The sequence below is a fragment of the Suricata suricatta genome, chromosome 12 (assembly GCF_006229205.1).
Source record: "Suricata suricatta isolate VVHF042 chromosome 12, meerkat_22Aug2017_6uvM2_HiC, whole genome shotgun sequence".
NCBI lineage: Eukaryota > Metazoa > Chordata > Mammalia > Carnivora > Herpestidae > Suricata > Suricata suricatta.
In genome coordinates, this window is record NC_043711.1 from 83,875,499 (window position 1) to 83,896,884 (window position 21,386).

At 35.6% G+C, this 21,386-nt stretch overlaps 1 protein-coding gene across 4 annotated transcripts in view; it reads right to left on the reverse strand.

Moving 5' to 3' along the window:
* Nucleotides 1–1,607: 1,607 nt before the first annotated feature.
* Nucleotides 1,608–21,386, reverse strand: part of RBM39 (RNA binding motif protein 39) — a 31,076-nt gene continuing 11,297 nt past the window's right edge. For 2 of the 4 annotated variants that reach the window (XM_029915907.1, XM_029915905.1), the window contains 11 exons: nucleotides 20,737–20,854; nucleotides 19,947–20,099; nucleotides 17,804–17,941; nucleotides 15,209–15,274; nucleotides 12,488–12,692; nucleotides 11,735–11,812; nucleotides 7,899–7,931; nucleotides 5,330–5,411; nucleotides 3,261–3,366; nucleotides 2,678–2,756; nucleotides 1,608–2,584 (listed from right to left, as the gene is read on the reverse strand). In XM_029915907.1, coding sequence (XP_029771767.1) covers nucleotides 2,484–2,584; nucleotides 2,678–2,756; nucleotides 3,261–3,366; nucleotides 5,330–5,411; nucleotides 7,899–7,931; nucleotides 11,735–11,812; nucleotides 12,488–12,692; nucleotides 15,209–15,274; nucleotides 17,804–17,941; nucleotides 19,947–20,099; nucleotides 20,737–20,854 — 1,159 coding nt within the window. In that variant the 3' untranslated portion in view covers nucleotides 1,608–2,483. Of the gene's footprint in view, nucleotides 2,585–2,677; nucleotides 2,757–3,260; nucleotides 3,367–5,329; nucleotides 5,412–7,898; nucleotides 7,950–11,734; nucleotides 11,813–12,487; nucleotides 12,693–15,208; nucleotides 15,275–17,803; nucleotides 17,942–19,946; nucleotides 20,100–20,736; nucleotides 20,855–21,386 lie in introns of all 4 variants that reach the window. The other 2 variants (XM_029915906.1, XM_029915904.1) reach the window with 1 other exon arrangement.

A 21,386-nucleotide genomic window follows, 5' to 3' on the forward strand; every position in this document is an offset into this window, starting at 1 on the left:
AGGTTAACACAGTAAATGTAGATTTCCTCAAGGCCACACTACAAAAGGTAGCATTAACCCATCTTGCCAAAGCTGTGTTCATCCAGGAATTATATTTCAGGTTTTGTCTGACTTAATCGTAAGAGCAAATCATCCATGGGGAAATAAATTCAAACCATTGGACATTTCTGTAACTTAACTGCATAAACCACACACAATCTTCTAACCAGCCATGCATGAAGCTATCAATTGTATAAAAATGAACACCCCCCCCAATACACAAAACTGGTAATAGTTTTCATAAGATTGGTTCCTGGCCAACTCACCCTCACCTACTTCTGCCACACAGCCCTTGACAAACAGGTACTTTAAAATCGCACTACCCCTTGGGGCACCTGAGTGGCTCCGTTAACTGCTTCAATCTCCCGTCAAGTTCAAGACCTGCATTGGGCTCAATTCTGAGCATGGAGCCTACTTAAAAAAAAAAATTGCACAAGGACAATGGTGATGTTATGACACACACAAAAAAACACTTCAAATTTGGGAGTCATTAAGGACACTCCTGCACCTGTACCAATACACTACCAGAGGAACTACAACAGCTAGATTTCCCAGACTGGGATGCTGTCTCGGGAGTTGATTACCTGAAGGATTTCACTCAATTGGACTACTTTCTATCCTTCATGGTATTTGAATCACTGTACATTTCCCTTATCATTGGCAGCAAAGTTTCACTCTGCAGCAGTGGGCAAATTTTTACCACCTATTTATCACCTATAAGGTTAAATAAATGCCTAAGTTGGCCCAACCCCCTGGAAAGGAATAATAGAACAAAGCTGACAGGACCTGAATTAATAGATGATTTAGTTATGAAGATACTGGAAGGTTTTAATAAGAAAGGAACACTGATGCCTACAGTTGAAAATTAACTGAATCTTGAAGATTTTCCTTGGATTAAATAACTGAAACAATTCATTGAAAAACTTTAAAGTTATCCATCAAAAGGACTGGTATAAAATTGTGATGCCTCCAAATGCAAATATCCACATCATGCCGTAACCCTAACAAATCAATACAGTAGAAAAAATTGGCAGGTGAGGACACTGATAATGGAAAAGTAATTCCATTTGGAGAAACACTGCCAACTCAAAAGGTTCAAGGTAGATAAACTTGAAACAGTTCAGAATATAATGGTGATGGCTCATACCAAGTTCAAATTACTTTATAAAGCTACATATGCAATTAAACCAGGAAATCACTTGTATCTGTTTGAACCTAAGCCATTTTGTTCAGTATTTCAATAGTGAAAATATTTCTCACAAAGGGACCCAAACAACACAAAGAATTAAGAGCACCCAGGTTTAAGGTCTAGGCAAACTTGTTTGGTTTATCTTGATGGAAAGTCCATAAAGTTTCAATGCATTACCCTTAAGGAAATACAATGCTAAGATAAGGGGATATGGAGGAATGTAGAGACAACTTGAGAACAACAGTTTCCCCAGACTCAGCACACTAAGAATTTTCCCAAAGAGGCAAGTCTTCATGAACTACCAAAAGTCAAAGAAACTGGTATCCTATTTTCAAGTTCCTATGACTTTAAAACATTTCAAAAATGAAGATTTCTTATGGCCTTTTTAAGAGAATTTTATTTGAGTGGTTCTTACAAAGGTTGTTGCAATATGAAAGTCATTTGTTTGATAGAAATATCAAGCTGTCTTGTCAAACACACTGAAGTAACCCAAAAATATATTTCAGAGCTCACAGAGCTTAAAAAGAGCAAAGATTATATGCAACCAGACAAAACCTATTTCTGCATTTCCTATTTCTTGCTCAGACTGCTTTGCTTACCAGACTGTCACTAAACATCTTGAGGAAATGCAGGGATCATTTTGTTTGGAATCTTAGACACACCAGAACACATAATATTTACAAAGAAACTTTTACAGATACATTAATTGAAAAGATACCATCTGGAAATGTAATCTTGAAATCTCCTTTTCTTGCTAATTGATCATGATGCAAGATGAGATGTTAATCAAACAGCCCTTTAGCTGTCTTGAATTTCCATACACTAAATGTGTACTCCAAAAACCTCTGCAAAACCATTAGCCAAGTATCAACATTAGTGAAACGTGAAATGTAACTGCTGTGTAAAAAGTTAGGCTTCGGAAACATTAAAAACATAATTACGTCCCTGTCTGCCTTTTTACATTAAGAACATTTGTTCCCCCCTAGAGCTATTCCTATAGATCCTTAATGTAATTTTCTACATGTACATTTAAAAGGCAGAACAAGAGAACAGCTTGGTATACAGTGGGATTTGCTAGTTAGGGATAATGAGCACACTGCATTCCTGTTAACATTTTTATTTTTTCAAGGTAACAGGAATTGTATACAAATGACAGTAGACCCTTGCCTCTTTATTTTTATCTAAATAAAAGATAACTCAAGATGAATTCTCAAGAAAGAAAAAAAGCTATGTACATAAGGGACTATATCTTCCTTCATCGTCTACTTGGAACCAGTAGTTGCGTTGCTGTCATAGAATCAGGGAAGAGGTTGTGATAAGTTGGAAGAGGTACATATGCTGCCGTTATCATTTTACCTGTTGAAAAAAACAGATATGGTTTAGCATGGTCACTTAAATTACACCCTTCACAATAATCAAGCAGGAAAAAAAAAAACAGATCAAACTTACCAGCAAACCACCTGCCATGCAATGCATTGACAGCAGCAATGGCTGCAGCAATTGATGGGCACTTCACATACACGTTGCCCTGAAAGACAACAAAAAACAGCATACAGTATACAGCATGAATTTGAATAGATTTATTTAGGTTGCCTGTAAAAATAATTAGGTGGTCTTTAACCAAATAATTGTTTCATTAGCTATTATGTACATTTAGAGTTTCATTGAAATCACTTTATACTTCAGAAGACTTGTTCTTTACTTTCATTTCTCTATCACCTCAGAGCAATTAAAGAATAAATCAAGAGGCCAGAATTTCATAGGAAGCTTTCAATACTAAGTTCAAAACAGCTACACAATAGCCTAAATTTCAATTATAAATACATTCTTATTTTGGAGGGTATATATTTAGTATGTTAAAGTTTCCTTCAGAATTGAACAAAAACTTAAGACTGATAATATGCCCTGAGTATATGTGAGGGCTAAGTCACAAATGATTAACAATATCCTATCTTTATTAAGATCAAAATTTATGAGGCACGAAAAGGGCAGATTAAACTTCTCTTGCTCTAGGGAATAAAGAAGAAAATACCTGAGCTGAATTTTTGTCAACATAAATATGAATAACTCCTCCATGTTTATTACATTCTTCAATCACATCATCTTTAATCTCTGTATCCCATCCAACTTCCTCTTCTCTGTAAGAAATTAAGCTCTATTAGACACCAAAACTTGCACTTTTTGCACCAAAACTTATGAGTTTAACTCTATCATTTAATTTATTGACATACCAATTTATACTACCAACTTTTCATCATTTCACAGATAAAGCTAAAAGAATTTGAGGTTACCAAAAGAACTTAGAAGGGCTCCTTCTATGGCAAAACGTGAATATAAACCATGCAAACAGCACAATACAAATTATTATATAAAACAATGTTTTATAAAATATGGTTCTTAAGTACATTGAACAGGATATCTACATTTACCTTGGAGTGCATTATATGATTTATAAAACAAACAAGACTTTGGGTTGATTAGTAGCATTCCAATCATTACTCAGGCATTTGGAAAGAGAAATTAGGTTTCTTCATTATCCCCCTGAGATTTTATACCCAAGATCAAGAGTCACATGCTCTACTAACTGAGCCAGCAAGGCATCTCAGGAAAGAGAAATTCCTAATTTCCAGCTACACTAATTTTGAAGAAGAAAATTTAAATCTTTATTTTTGAGAGCAAGAGCGAGAGAGAGCATGTGCAGGGGATGGGCAGAGAGAGGGAGTGATACAGAATCCAAAGCAGGCTCCAGGCTCTGAGCTTGTTAGCAAAGAGCCCAATGCGGGGCTTGAACCCACAAACTGTGAGATCATGACCTGAGCCAAAGTCAGATGCTTACCCGACTGAGCCACCCCGGCACCCCCAAGAAGAAAATTTAAAAGATTTTCTCCTACGTAAGATTAAAATTTCAAAACCAAGAACCGGGAAGAGTAAACTAGCAATCGAAATAAACACAAACACACATATGAACAAATAAAAAAAAAAAGCAGAAACAGACCCATAAATAGAGAACAAAAAGGTGATGGACAGAGGGGAGTGTGGTGTGGACCTGGGTAAAATGGATGAAGGGAAGTGGGAAGTACAAGCTTCCAATTATGGGAGAGTAAGTCAACAAGGATGAAAAGTACAGGATAGAGTGTAATAGCATTGTATGGTTGACAGAGCTACACCTTTGGTAAGCATTAATGTATAGAGCTGAAGAACTATGTTATGAGCCTGAAATTAATGTACCACGTTAATGTATAAACTACAGTTAAAAAAAAAACATGGATACAAAACTTCATATAAAATTATTTAGATAGAATTGGAAAATAAAATTTGCATACCTTTCCATTCCAATCTTATAAACACACCCAAAGGAGTTAACAATATAAAAGTTAGCATTAAGATTAATACCATGAAAGGATCAAAATTGTTAAGTTATTTGAACTAAGAAATCTACTGAAACGTAAAAGTTAACTATGAAAAGCTGAATATTGGAGAGCCTGGGTGGCTCAGCTGGTTAAACATCTGACTCTTGGTTTTGGCTCAGGTCTTAGGTTGCAGTTTATGGTTTCAAGCTCCATTTCAGACTCTGAACGGACAGTGAGGAGCCTGCTTGGGATTCTCTTTCTTCCCCATGCCCCTGCGCCGCTTTCTCTGCCCCTCTCCTGTGCTCAGTTTCTCTCACTCCAAAATAAAAACTTAAAAACAAACCAAAACCAAAAAAAAAAAAAAAAAAAAACCCACACAAAAAAACTGGATACTAAAGCTTTCACAGTACAGCTGACCACTGTACAACATGGGTTTAAACTGCACGGTGCCACTTATACAGAAATTTTTCTCAAAAAATACAGTATATTACTATAAACGTAGATTTTCTTTCTAAGGCTTTTCTTTTAGTATAATAAGATGCACTATATAAAACTTGTAACATAAAACATGTATTATCAATTTTGCTTTACTATAAGGCTTTCAGTCAATAGTAGGCAGTTAGTAAACTTTCAGCAGATTCAGAAGTTACACATTGATCTTTGTGTGGGCGTGTGTCAGTGCCTCTAATCCCTGAGCTGTTGAATTGTCAATTGTATACCATTTTCAACTTGACCAAAGTATGTTACTTACGTTTGAGGATTAAACATGTTAGAAAGCTGAAAACACTGTGTTGCAAGAGGCTGAACAGAGGCAGCTGCAGCTAAAGCTGAAGCTAAAATAAAAAAAAAAAAAAGAGAGAGAGAGAAATTAGTTTCTTGGAAAGTGTGTCAGAATATCCCTGATGAAAAAAAAACAAACCAGGAAAACCACTAAATGCCAACCATGAAACTAGGATACTCAGTCACTTCACTAATTTACTTATTAATGCTATCCAAGTGTGGAACAGTACCCAATTTGAGTTGCCAGAAATCGGAGGCAACCTAAGTAACATCTGAAATATCCAATCTTGATTTGGAAATTTTATTTTTAGAACAGAAATTTAAACTTTTGGTGCAAACAAAATCCGCTCAACAATTAGACAAATCTCAATAAAAAACAATCTAGAAAGGTCAAGGATAAAACAGACCGATTATGTAAAAACTGCTGGAGTTTATACTCCATAAGCAGGGGAGGGTGAAAATAGTCTTTAAAATGCCAAATAAATCTATAAGCTTTTGTATTTTTTAGGTTTCTGCCCATGATAGTTACATATTTTATTTCAAATAAAACATTATAAAAGGATTGTTTAAAAGATGCACAAAAACAATCCACTTAAAATTTACTATCTCAGGGTGTTTAAGTAGACTCCATGCTCAACATGGGGCTTAAACTCACAACCCTTAGCCCAAGATGGAAGATCAAGAGTCGGACACTCCAGCGACCGAGCCACCCAGTCACCCCTCAAATGAGAATTTTTTTATATGACTAGGTCTATTATTGAATAATCAACACTAAAAGTAACATATAATCTATAATATCCATTATTAAAAATGAATACGCTACTGGACACTAATATCCAGGGAGAACATTTAAAACTAATACTGAGTAGGAGTTTCAAGTGAGAGCACTGTCAAGACAGGTGCCCCATTGCTTCTCTGAGATTCACAAACATTACCAGTAGCTGTTACAGAACTCACCGTAATCATTATATTTGACCAAATTTCATTCCAATATATAACAACAAACAAAGCTAAGGATAAAACAGTGCATTAGAAATTACGGTAATTTAAATGAACAATTACCTAAAGAAGTATGAGAAATTACTTCACTGAATAAAACTTATGGCCATGCATGAAATACATCATTAAAAATTATTTTTGATACAATTACGAATACTCTTTGCTCCTTTATTACTTCAATAAATATTTGTCTTTCTTTTTTTTTTAAATATTTTATTTATTTTTAATACAGAGACAGAGCATGAGAGGGGGAGGGGCAGAGAGAGAAGGAGACACAGAACTGGAAGCAGGCTCCAGGCTCTGAGCTAGCTTTTAGCACAGAGCCTGATGCGGGGCTCGAACCCACAAACGTGAGATCTGACCTGAGCTGAAGCCGGAGGCTTAACCGACTGAACCACCCAGGCGCCCCAAATATTTGTCTTTCAAGAGGCTTCATTAAAATAAAAATGGTAAAAGAGCTCACAGATGTCAAACTCTGTTCAGAAAAGTTAAACATGTAACCATGCTTATGCTACAATGAAGATGAAATGAGGCCCACTGTGGTACCTGTACCATAAACAAATGAAGTACTCTTGGAAATAAACACTAGATTATTTACAAAACAACTGAGTGAGTACTTTATCTTTTCCATTTCCCCAAATGAAGTATATTATGAACACTGAAAATTATTTAGAAAATGTGATAGAAACATTCAAGCGTAATCTAGAAGAATGCAAACACTATGAATTCAGCACAGAAATATAGCTAATAGAAAAATTCACTAGTTCTACTTTTTAAAATCTGTACACTCCTGAAACCAATATTGTACTGTATATTGACTAATATTTAAGTTTAAAAAAAGTAGTAATAAAATCTGTTAAGAAAAAAAGGGTTGAGTGCAACAGTGTTACTTCCTGGAAAAGAATATACATTTAGTTCCTACCAAGACACATGGTAGACCGTTTTGCATAAAGAATGAGTTTCCTAAACAACTTTTAAGTACAACCTATGAATATGCTCAAAAGTGAAATGCTGTAACAAATAGCAGAGATTTCCTTGGTAATCAAAACAAGAAAAAAATACCCTACTTTAAAAATAATTTCATCTCTTTGAAATATGCATGCAATTTAGTTCTAGATAACTGTCTTATTGCTTGGTACTATTAACACAAAACATCAGAGTCCTTAACTTTATGTTAAATTCACAGACTCCTTAAACATTTGTGTACTGAAACAACAAATAACGTTTTCTGACTTTTAATTATACAAAACTAATAATCAGAACATAAAGATAAGCATATGAGAATAAAAATAATTCTAAGACTAAAGCAAAAAAAGAAATGCACAGACATTTTCATTTTCTTTATCCATGGAATTGTAATGATTTGGATCAGGCCAACTGAAATATACATTAAACAGATGGATTGCTGTGTATGCAATATTATGACATTCTCTAAAAACTGAATACAAAATACACAATGTAACATGATATAATAAATACAAACAAACTATGTCTTGCTACATTAACATCTATTTCAAAGACAAATAAAAAGCTCAACTCACCTTCGGTCTGTTGAGAAAGTCTTGTTTGCAAATCTATAACAAAAGAGAATTCTACAGCTCAGTGCAGGAACAATGAAGAGCCTCAACTAACAGGGTAAATGTCAGGAAAGCATTAATAAAAGAGGACTACAGTAGCAGGGTTTATAAAAAAACTTATAAATAAAACCTGGTAGCCAAACCTCCTTCCCCATTCCTCATTGAAAAGGCTTTTTCTTTCCTCCTATGCTGGGAAACTTACTTATGCCTCTTTCTCCCTACTCCTATTACCCTACCAAATCTCCAATGCATTCCACTATACTACTCTTCACATGGGAATAATGGGAAATGGGGAAAGGGAAGCACACCAGTCAGAAAATACATGAAAACCCTGATCTTGAGAATTCAATTCCAAGTACTTGGGATATTTAGCCCAGAAGGTGACAGTTTAATTATGTCTGGTTTTCTGGCTTGGTCTGGAAATTTAATGAAGTAGGAATAAATTCTAACCAAGTTTACTGAAATCTATGAAATACAAGAAGAAATTAATCATCTAAGTCACTATTAAATAAACAGAATGGGGATTTTTACCAGTGTATTTTCTCATGTGATCATTAAATTCTCCACTGGAAGGCAAGTTATTAGAAAGCTGCTAAACAGTAAAAACAGCATAAATCTAAATAAAAAAGAAAATGGCACTATGATCTAAAGCTATCTTAGTTTCAATGTTGTAACACACAACATAAAAACTGTTCAGATCCAGAATATAATTTTCATTAACATATGATTCAACTAAAACTGACCATCTGGGTTTCTTGTTGAGTACAGAAAAAAAATTAAGAATGGGCAAAAATGGGGTGGCGCTTGGGTAGCATAGTTGGTTAGCTATCTCAGTTTTGGTTTCAACTCAGGTCATAATCCTGTGGTTTCGAGAGTTCAAGTCCCGCTTTAGGCTCTGCACTGGCAGAGTGGAGCCTGCTTGGGATTTTCTTACTATCCCCCTCTCCCACTCACACTCTCAAAAAGAAACTTAAAGGGGGGAAAAATGGAAAAAAGAGGGGAGACTAGCTGGCTCAGTCAGTGGATGGGTGACTCCTGAACTCAGGGTTCAATTTTGAGGCCCATGTTGGGTATAAAGATTACTTAGAAATAAAAACTTAAAAAGTGAGGACAGAAAAGGGAGCATAAATGAAAAAGAATCTGCAGTCCAAGTTACACTGGGATATTAAAAATACCTGGGTCCTAGGTGCTCAAAACTGGCACCTCAAGGAGTTGAAGTAACTGGCATATATATACTGAAGGAACTTGAAGATATGACCATAGGAACACTGTCAATAAACTAAATATGATGTCTATTCCCCCCCCCCTGCTAAAAGGGGAAAAAAATACATAAACAGAAATTCATTCTATGGGGTACTTGGTTGCTCTGTCAGAAGAGCATGTAACCCTTGATCTTGGGGTCGTGAGTTCAAGGCCCATATTGGGTATAGAGATTACATAAGTATTTAAAAAAAGAGGGGCGGCTGGGTGGCTCAGTTGGTTGAGCATCCCAATTTCAGATCAAGTAATGATCTCAAAGTTCCTGAGTTTGACCCCTGCATAGGGCTTTATGCTGACAGCTCAGAGTCTGGAGCCTGCTTAGGATTCTGTGTCTCCCTCTAGCTCTCAAAAATAAGTACATATACCTACCTACCTACATACATAAAGAAACCCATGCTATTTTAAGTGAATATAAATCCCTATCAAAATGTCAAAAAATCACTTTTAAGATCACTTGTTGATAACAAAGCATGGGTTTCACAAAGTTAAGGACTCCTATCTTGTTAAACTTCCAAATTAAAGACACTGGATAGAGTACTGACTCACTCTTGGTTTCAAAGGCCAGCTTTAAAGAGCTTAAGGGTAAAGGCTTTAGACACATTAACACTCAGTAATTTACTTAATTTCAACAAGAAATGTGTATGGTTTTAAAGATGACTTTCTGGAGAAAAATACCAGTTATGTAAAGTTATCTAAAACTGTTACCTAGTTATGTTATTGGTAGCAATAGCAATTTCTTCACTAGTTTAAATTAGAATCAAACTCTATAATAATCATCTCAATAAACAAGAATAAAGGGGAAAGGTAACAAATATATCTACGTGGCTTTTTTTAGCAATCCATGTGGGCATTTATAGTTTTAGTTATTCACAACCAGCCCACCTTAAGTACTATAAATTGGACAGTAAATGTGCTCATAATTCATGTATTAAAAAATGGCTAATGTCTAACCTTTAAAATCTTCAATTAAGTGATACTATTTATGAAGAACATGGAATCAACATTATTTGATACCGCATCCAGGTTATTACATAAGAATGTTTAGAAATGAATCATGTTCTACTATATGAAATCCCATAAGACAATATAAATTTTCACTAGCCTCTAATTAAATACTTAGAATACAGTAAACAAGCATTTTCTAAATTATTAAAGAATGATCTAAACAATGAGAAGCAATATAAAAATACAGTTTTCAGATTAAATAATTTTCAAACCATAGACTGGGTTACATTTCTGGAAGGGATGAGTTCCTATAATGTCTGATTACACCAAGTGGAATTTTAGGCCTCTTTGATTACTCAAGAAATTAAAGGTCTAATACTTGTTTCTGAAGCTAAAACAACTTCGTGATCCCTGAGAGAGTTATCCATTGACTCAAAATACCGAAATGCATTAATGGACATTTTTCTCCACATAAAGACAAAGCTGGCATAGTGCTGTCAGAAATTCTATAGAGAACCTATCAGATTTCAAAATAAGTATTATAATTTGACAAGAGAAACACAAAAGTCAAATTTTCTCAAGGTACTCAAACTTGTGAACATCCACTACACAGGAAAACACCAAGAAGCCCCTTCTCTCTTAATACCAAAATATAAAAGCAAAAATGATGCTGTCCTTTAATTAATGACCTTTTGATTTAAATAGAAATTATGAATCAACCACATGGACTTTAAAGTATCTTATTTAGATGCAGTGCTGTGGTCTTACTCTTACTTCTTATTTTATAGGGGAGATCAAAGAACCAATTCATAATACAAATTGCTTTAGTTTCTTAGGATACAAATGTGTTCTTTTAGATGCCCTAAGATAGCAAGGTCTTCAACATTTCAAAATTAAATGCTATCCTAGCTCACAGATTTGGGCTAGCAACAAGGTTTATAAAAGCAAATTTGAAGATTAGGAATCAATTCCTTGTTATCACCGGTGTCAATATTTTTCTGTATTTTGTTTATAATTTTATTTTTTAAATAAAAAGTTTATAAACTGGGGGGGGGAGCAAATTTGAGGTACTTCAAGTCGTAACGAAAGAAAAACAAGGTTTCATAACCTGAACTCCTTGTTACCTAACTGTAATAAAACCACTTCTCTTTTCGTGCCCTCTTCAGAAGCTATTACCTTAACTAAAAATCTCAAAATGCTATGTACTATTTAAAAGAAAACACTTTTCTCTGCACCCTCGATACTGCAATTATTTTACATACAGCATGATTTTAAAGGCTCTGATAGTTTTCTGAACTCAAACATTACAAAGGGACATTTTCTCAAACAATATAAACTTGCTGTTCAGAAAAAGCCACTTATTTAAAAACATCTAACTTGCAATTTCAAACTAAAAAGTGGTATGTAGGGTTCAAAAAATGCCCTAATAGTTTATTATGATTACTGAATAACTCTCCATTTCCTTGATATTTATAGGTTAAAAGTACTTGATGAATTGAATTCTCAGTTAAGTCCTTTTAAATGCAAAAATTTGGCAATTTTTCGAATTGGGTGAAAAAACAAGGATTTCAAGTTAGAAAAGATTCAATTCCTACCTGCCACAGCACCAAATGCCAAAGAGCCACTCATTTGTAGAGCCTGCTGTGCTGCTGGTGGGATCTGCAAACCTGTACCTGTGTAGAAGAACAGATAAGTCCTTATTAAGGGCAGAAAAACAAGGAGGGGTGTCTGGGTGTCTCACGTGACCAGACTTCAGCTCAGTTCATGAAGTCAAGGTTTTGGAGTTCAAGCCCTACATCTGGCTCCACGCTGGCAGTGTGTGAAGCCTGCTTGGGATTCTTGCTCTCTCCTCTTTCTCTTCCCCTCTCCCGTTCATGCTTTCTTTTTCTCTCAAGGGAAAAAAAAAAATCGGTAGAGGGGGCGTGCCTTGGTGGCTCAGTCGGTTAAGAGTCTATGTTTGGCTTAGGTCATGATCTTGCAGTTTGGGAGTTCAAGCTCTGCACTGGGCTCTCTACTGACAACTCAGAACCTGGAGGCTGCCTCAAATTCTATGTCTCTTCCCCCTCTCTGGGTCTCCCCCACTTCTGCACTCACTCAAAAATAAATTAAAAAGAAAAAAGGAATCTCATAATGTATGCTATGGCTCTCAATAGGCACCACCATAAAGAAGATTCCATTTGAACTTTTAAGGCAAAAGCTTCATTTACAAAACTACATATACCAACCAAGGATAGATAACGTCAACTCCAAAATACAAGTATTTTTTCACTTATTAGTCTATGTGGGTTAGTTACCTTTCTCATTACTATACCAACAATAAATCATTCACAACACTAGGAAAAACTTACCCTCTGCAAGTCTTGCCATTAATTGGAGACGACCAGTTGTTCCCAAGTCAATTCCAGTCCTTTCCAGTTCATCACTATCCAAAAATGAGCTAGCACTGGAAGCATCAGTACGTTCAGTAACATGACCAACTTTCATTGGTCTTCCTGCTAGTTCAAATCCATTAAGCTGTTCCAAAGCCTTCTTGGCACATTCTGAATCAGAAAACTGTAAAATTGAGAAGGGGATAAAAAGACCTGTATATGAATTCACATATATACTGAAGATTAAAAAATGCTTGCTTATTAAGTTTAGTATATTCAATAATCACACAATGAACTGGATGATAAAGTTCAAATTTCATAACCTGTATGATCAAGCTGCAAGATCAGCTTTGTTGATGTGATAGTTTCAACACCAAGAAATTACCATGTAATGGCACCTATCCTTGGAAATATGAAACCTTAATAACAAAATGTGTAAAGTTATTTTTCAAACTTCAAAACAAATTTTAATGTGCTGAGATAAACTATTTAGAAAAACTAAAACATCACTCAAATGTTATTTTTAATATAAAATCCTGAGCCATTTTATTGCCAAAAACATCATAAAAATTCTTAATTTCCAGGATGCAAACACAAACTGATTTGCACTCTTGATTTTTAATGGAAGAAAAATCTACTCTCATGAATTCGAGAGCTTAATATTTCACCAGTTATGTTGCAAAATGTCTTCTCTTTTACAGAGACAGGAAGAATTGCAGAGAATTACAAAACAGAAAACATTTACCAATACATAGCACCATATAAATTTACATTATCTAGTTTTTTGTACCCAGATCTCAAACCATTAGTAAGGAACATATATATATATAGTTGAGGCTAAAAATGATTTTAGGGGTCCCTGGGTGGCTCAGTTGGTTAAGCATCAGACTTCAGCTCAAGTCATTATGCTTCCGCCTTAAGTTTGAGCCCCGCACCGGACTCTGAGATGACAGAGCCTGGGGCCTGCCTCAGACTCTGTGTCTCCCTTTCTCTCTCTCTGCAATCACCCCTCCAACTCGTACTTGGTCTGTCTCAAAAAGAAAAAAACGTCAAATAATGTTTTTAAGGGGTGCCTGGGTGGCTCAGCTGGTTGGGTGTCCAACTTCAGCTCAGGTCATGATCTCACGATTCGTGAGATGGAGCCCCACGTCCAGCTCTGTCTGCCAACTGAGCCTGGAACCTGCTTCAGGTTCTGAGTCTCTTGTCTCTCTCTCTGCCCCTTCCCCACTCATACTCGGTCTCTCTCAAAAATAAAAAAACCATTTTAAAAAAAGAGTTTAAAAAAATGTTTTCAATAAAAAGCTATGCAAAATAGACCTTCTATCTGACATTTAATAAGATTTCTAAATGTGCCCAGCCACTACCCAAATATTCAAGCATCAAACAAACCTATCACATAAAAAGTATTTTAGGAAACACACATGCTAAAATATTCAATTTAGCAGAAGTGAGGCATAAATCTCTTAACCACAGACAGGAAATAACTACCCTAATGTTATTTGAAGCAAAATAAGGTTTTAAAAAAGTGACTTAACAGCTTTATAAATAATTTTTCTCCCTTCACTAATACATATTGAGAAACATAAAATCCCAATGACCATAAAACTTTATCACTAAAAAACATTTAAGTTTTACTGAAATTTGGACACTATACAATTATAATTTCTTGGTTAAAACTTGAATGTATTTGTATTTTACAGGTTTTTTTCAGGGCACATGGGTGACTCAGTTAAGCATCAAACCTCAGCTCAAATCTTGATCTCGCTTGCAGTCCACGCCTTTAAGCCCTGCATCAGGCTGTGTACTGATAGCTAAAAGCCTGGAGTCTACTTAGAATTCTGTATCTCCCTCTCCCTATGCCCCTTCCCTGCTCAAGCTCTCTGTGAAAAACAAATAAACCTTAAAAAAAAAAAAAGCCTTAAAAAAAACTGTAGCAGCTATCATGACATTCTGCATTTTGCCCTAGAAAATACTTTCCTGAACCTTCTAAAGATATATGATGCAATTGAATTCCGCTGGGAAAAAACACAGAAGAGAATTTACTTTTAAAAGGGCACCTCCAATCAAAATTATTCCAGGTGCCACATCACAACTCTATTCTCAATAGGGAATGGGGCTATGGTCATTAGCCACAAACACTTTTAGTAAGACAATTCTGATCATGGATGTGAGATGATGACATATAGAAAGAATTTTAAGGGGTGCCTGTCGGTTTAAGGGGTGCTCAGTCGGTTAAGGGTCCAGCTTCGGCTTAGGTCATGATCTCATGGTTCGTGGGTTCGAGCCCTGCATCGGGCTCTGTGCAGCTAGCTCAGAGCCTGGAGCCTGCTTCACATTCTGTATCTCCCGCTCTCTCTCTGACCCTCCCCTATTCCCACTGTCTCTCTGTCTCTCAAAAATAAAGAACATTAAAAAAAATAATAATTTTAAGTAAAACAATTTCAAAAGACTTTCATTCAACTAATACATGTAATAAGTATTTAAAGCTAAAAACTCCTAATAGGATCATAAATTTTAATAACACGAAGACTTAGCTATGGAAATGGACCATATACAGAATAGGAAACTGGCTAAAAATCAACATTTTGGTAAACACGGCTGCCATGCCCCTCTCCCCACTGTCAATAATTAACAAAATTTAACTCCACTACTTAGTTTTAAAATCTTTACGTCATGATGGTGATCATGGTAATTGCTTACCGTAATAAATCCATATCCTTTAGATCGACCTGTTTCACTATCCATCATGAGTTGGATACTTTCAATCTAAAAATGAAAATCATGATTATTATTAAAGTGAAAAGAAGGAAACAAAAGCATTTTATTCCCTGAAACATGATTTTTAAAAAATCTCATCTGGGGCTCCTGGGTAGCTCATTCAGTTAATCATCCAACTCTTGCTTTCGGCTCAGGTCATGATCTCGTGGTTTGTGCCTTGGAGCCCCACGTAAGGCTTTGTGCAGACAGCTCAGAGCCTGAAGCCCATTTAGGATTCTGTGTATCCCTCTCTGCCCCTCCCACACTCCACGTCTCTATCCTTCAAGAATAAACACTTTAAAAATATATTATTATAATCAGGGGCACCTGGGTGGCTCATTTAATCATCCGACTCTTAGTTTTGGCTCAGGTTATGACCTCACAGTTTCAAGGGTTTGCACCCCACATGGGGCTCTGCACTAGCAGAGCCTGCTTGAGATTCTCTACCTCTCTGGCCCCTCCCTCACTCACTCAATCTCAAAGTAAATCAACTCATTAAAAAAAAAATCTCATCCCCACCCCTGAAATTGAGGGGCTCCGGGGTGGCTCAGTCTGTCGAGCAGCTATTGATTTCGCCTTAGGTTGTCATCCCAAGTCAAGGGATTAAGCTGTGTCAGGCTCAAAGCTGGGTGTGAAGCCTGCTTAAGATTTTCTCTAGCCCCCTTTTCTATTTATGCTCTCTCAGATTAAAAAAAAAAAAAAAAGAAAGAAAGAAATAAAAAGAAAATACATCACAACCCCTTATTTCCAAAAACTCTTCTGAATGCCTAGAAACTTCCCAAACAAGAAGTTATGCTCTGTGGAAGGGGGAAGAGGGGCGGGAGAGACATGATCTTAGTCTTTTGCCTCAAAAACAAACTACTAAAAACCAGAGTTCCTTTGTAAGCTATAATCAGATATTAGAAATAATTAACATTTTTTGTTTCCTTTTCCACCATTATACTTAAAACACCAGATATTAATTCTTAATACTATCAGACATGATAAACTGCCCAAGATAACTACACTGAACACTGGTTAATTGGTCACTGCACAACTCTGTGAACACATGAAAAGGCAATGAATAGTATGCTTTAAATGTACAAACTACATGGTTTGCATACTATATCACAATATCCTCATAAAGCTATTCATACATAGAAAGCATGAAAAATTAAAATACAACACACACATATTCTATTTCTTCTTGTTATAGTAATTTCAGAAAGCATTAATTTTGTAATGACTGGCCAAAATCAAAATCTTAGGATTTGTGTACCAATGGCATGTGTAAATTTCCAATTTAATAAAACACAATCAAGATCCAACTTTTACCATTACTCTTAAAATAGTTTAACAAAGGAATTGAATGGGAGTAGTAAAAAGAAAATAAAAATTACATCCAAAGACAATGGGAAAGTTAGTAGTAAAATATAAGAGTGCCCAACATTTTTATTCATGTACACATAACAATTCTTTTAAACCAGAGCACAACTTTTTAGTATCAACTTTTACTCTAAAATAAAATGTTCATTCTAGGGGCACCTGGGTGGCTCAATCAGTTGAGCCTCTGACTTCTGCTCAGGTCATGATCTCATGGTTCAAGAGTTCAAGCCGCACATTGGGCTCTATGCTGACAGCTCAGACCTGGAGCCTGCTTCAGATTCTATGTTTCCCTCTCTCTGTTCCTCCCCTGGTTACACTCGGCCTCTCTCTCTCTCTCAAAAATAAATAAAATGATTTAAAAATATAACAAAATATTTATTCTAAAATGAGGACCAACTGAGGCACCTGGGTGGCTCAGCTGGTTAAGCATCTGGCTGATCTCAGCTCACTCAGGTCACAATCTAGTGGGTGAAGAGTTCAAGCTCCATGTCAGGTTACTCAGTCTTGGTGTAGAGCCTGCTTGGGATTCACTCTTTCCATCTCTCTCAAAATAAACTTTAAACACCAACCAAGGAGCGCCTTGCTTACTCATCAGGTAGAACGTGTAGTTTTGATTTTTTTTTTAATTCATTTTGAGAAAGACATCAAGTGGCAGGGGGCAGGGAGGGGGGAGGGGGATGCAGAGAATCCCAAGCAGGCTCCACGCTGTCAGTGCAAAGCCAGAGCTAAAACTCACAAACCAAGACACGACTTGAACTTAAACCAATCGTTAGATGCTGCACTGAGTGCAGCCAAGCGCCCTGAAAATGCAACTCTTGATATTGGGGTCATGAGTTTGGGCCCCATGTTGAGGAGGTAGATTGTACTTAAAAAAATAAATCTTTTTCCAAATGCGTAGTATACTGATGATTCATGTGGACTTGAAAAAATGGTTCATATCCATTATATAGTTCACTACAGCATTATGAACAACATTGTTAGCATGATTCTTCAGGTTACCTTTCTTCAGGGATACCAACTTAATCTACAATGACACAAACACCTTTCAGAACCAGCCCTTACCATCTTAGTATTAACCTCAAAGAAACATGACAAAGCAGAGATATACAGAATTATTACAGTTATTTTTGGATCAAGAATGTATTAAAGATCAATGAAAATACTGGGAGTTACCCTTCCAAAAGGCTCAAAGATCCCCCGAAGCATATCTTCAGTTATGTTAAAGTGTAATGAGCCCACATAAAGCCTCATAGGTCCAGCACTTCCCTTTTGTAGATTGTTTGCCATTGCTGCAGCTCTGTTTTTTTCTGCCTAAAAGTTGGATAGGACAAAATGCACATCACACATCACTAATTCAAATCATTATAAAGTAAAATCCCAATCACTATAGATTTGTTTAATGATAAGTGATGTCTAAAGTTAGTGATGACATTAAGCTAAATTGAGTCAAACACAAAGTACAAATATTATATGATTCCACCAACATGCCCCCACTGTGATTAATGGCATGGAATTCAATTTCAATAAGGTTCAAATGTCTAATTTCTAAACAAAAACATCAAGAAGATACATTATTTTGCCACAAAAAACAAGTTACAAGCCTATATACAAGACACATACAAAGCAACTACACACTGTATTGCCAATGTAAACTGAAATCAATCCTAAAAGTACACCATACCATCTAAACTAGATGCATACTGACACCAGACATGCTTAATATAGGAAATAAGACTGTTTCCTTGAATTAGTAGATATATTCATTGTTCATTGATGTACTCTCAAAATCATTGTTACTCATAGTACACCAACTGGCTGCCATAAAGGAGATTTGTCAATATAAAATCCAATCAAACCATTCAGTTTACTGTCATTTTTTTCCAAAGGAAGTCTTCCTCAAAGGTAATGATTATCGATTTATTTTCTAACACAAGTTCCTTTTCCTGTTAATAAACTGGGGCACCATAAGCAGAATTTGTCCCAAACCAGGCTTAAAAGTTGAATGAATTCAAAACCTCATTTGTGGATTCTCAGCCCTCTGTCTACATGTTAGTTTGTCCTCCATTTACAGGAAGTGAATCAAGGAATTAATCTTTCCCATTTCCCAATAATTGCCAAGTGATATTTACCCACTATAAAGTACTTCTAAAACGCTATTAAGTAGAACCTATTATTGCCTTTTAGACAGGACATAAGGTAACAACTTAGTTACATGCAACTTATTAACAGTGAAACTGGAATTTTATGTCAGATCTGGTTGAAGGTTGGTGCCAACTTTTTTATTTTATAAATAAAACCACTGAAGTTGATGAATTAACTTTATTATTTATGAGGTCCAGAGTATTTATTTTAGCGGTTTGAAAAGCAACCAACAGGACTTATACAGAATCTGAAGCAGGCTCTAGGCTTTGAGCTGTCAACACAGGACCCAACACAGGGCTTGAACTCAGAAACTGTGAGATCATGGCCTGAGCCAAAGTCAGATAGATGCCCAACCAACTGAGTTCCCAGACACCCCTCAAAAATATTCTTTAGATACTGATAAAGAATCCTAAAAACACTCTCATAATGATATATACTAATTTTTCTACATTTACTGAATTATTAATGCTAATATCATTTCCCAAAGGCAATATGCTAAGTACCAGCAAAAAGGAACAGAAGACATTTTAAAACAGAAGACTCTCTCAAAATTAGTTTGAAACACCTTACCTTCAATAAATGCTAAGAACTGACAGCTGTTCAAACTACTCTTAAAAGTTTATAAAATCTTATATATAAGTGTGCAGTATAAAATAAAAACGTTAACATTTAACAGAAATGTCAAAATCACTCCATTTGAAAAAAACAGTAAATAAGTTGTTAAACACTTCTATCCTCAACTAATAAATCACCACAAATCCTTAAAATTCTAGACCAAGGTCTCAGATCTTTTTCGTGAAATAGATATTCAAAACTTGTATTAGAGCAGAATGGGGGTGCCTGGATGGCTCGGTTGGTTAAGCATCTAACTCAGCTCAGGTCATGATCTCACAGTTTGTGAGTTCAAGCCCCATGTCAGACTTTGTGCTTACAAAGCAGAGCCTGCTTGGGAATTCTTCCTCTCAAAAATAAACAAACTAATAAATAAATAAATAAACTTACAAAAACAACCAAACCAAAACAGAATACTGTTAAAATTACACTTTTATCAAAGTAGCCAAAATTTTAAAAAAAACCCTGTTCTGAGAACCCCTAACTCAGTAATTCATATTATATAGCAATAGCAGGTTTCTTGCACTATCCCTAATCAAATTCCTAACCAAGAAAAAATTACCTGTGATGCTTGCACTATAATTGGCACTCCTAAAACACGTTGGCCAGTTAATCCTATTGCTAGAGGCACTGAGCTAACATCGACAAACTCCACATATGCAATTCCTTTGGATCGTCTTGAATTTCTATCAGAAATCATTCTCACATCTCGAACCTAAAAAACAAAAAAACATAATACAAGGTTCTCATTATGCAATCATCCACTATAAACCATTAAAAATATTTTTTTTTTTACTGATAACATGGTTTTATTTACTTTTAAATAATCTCTATACCCAACGTGGGGCAAGAACTTATGACTCTGTGATTAAGAGTCACATACTCTTCTAGACTAAGTCACCCAGACACCTCCCCCACAGTTTTTCTTATTTAAATAAGTAAACTTGTAGGTCCACTTGCACTTCTGATAAATGTGATAATGGTTATCAACTCCAATACCATTGACTTTCAAGTGAGACAGAACAGAATGCTACCCCAAAAAAATTCCATAACTGAATTCTACTAAATCAGAAAATTTGATGTTTAAATGTTCTCTAGTTCAACCTAACATTAAATTTTTTGTTGTTGGGTCACCTGGGTGGTTAAGTCAGTTGAGTGTCCAATTCTTGATTTTGGCTCAGCGTATCATCCCAGGGTTGTGGGATTGAGCCCTGCGGGATCAGATCTGAGTGTGGACCCTATGTAAGATTCTCTCTCCCTCTGCCCTTCTCCCTGGCCAGTGCTTTCTAGGAAAAAAAAAGGTATTTGCACTTCTCACGTACTCAACCTCCATAAACAGACTAAAAACTTACCTTTCCAACTGTAGAGAAAAACTCTTCCAAATCCCTTGGCCGAATTCTTGCTGCCAGCTGCATGCAGAAAACTGTCCTTGCATCTCTTTCCTCAGGAGTTAGATTATCAATAGGTTCCCTAACAAGAACAAAAATTAATTTTATAACTTATGCTCTTAAAATAACTTTAAGTTCATTTTCAATTAGAACAAACTTTAGCAAAAGTAGTTTGTCACTATTCACAAGCTCATTTGCACTAAGATTTATTTAAAATGTCCATAACATAATTCAATTTGACTCAATTCCATCAAGATGACAGTTACCAAATGTTTCTTCTGATAGTATCTTACACAGTATCAGGACAAAAGTCCATTGACCTAGCAATCTTACAAACAGTAATTTCCGCAGAATAAAAAACCTAAAGAAGCTTGAGTTTAGTATGAGTCACTAAAAATGACTAGCTACAAGTATCAGACTGTAGTGGAATGAATGATTTTCCAAAACAAAATCATACAGTGAAATAGTTTTACAATCACAAATGATAAACTTGGAAGTTATGAGAACTATTTTATTCTGAAAATTTCCCCTGATTTTTTAGTTAACAAACTGAGATAAATATATGGAATAATGAGCTGGTTGCTTAGTAGATCAGTCTTATAAGACTCTACAAA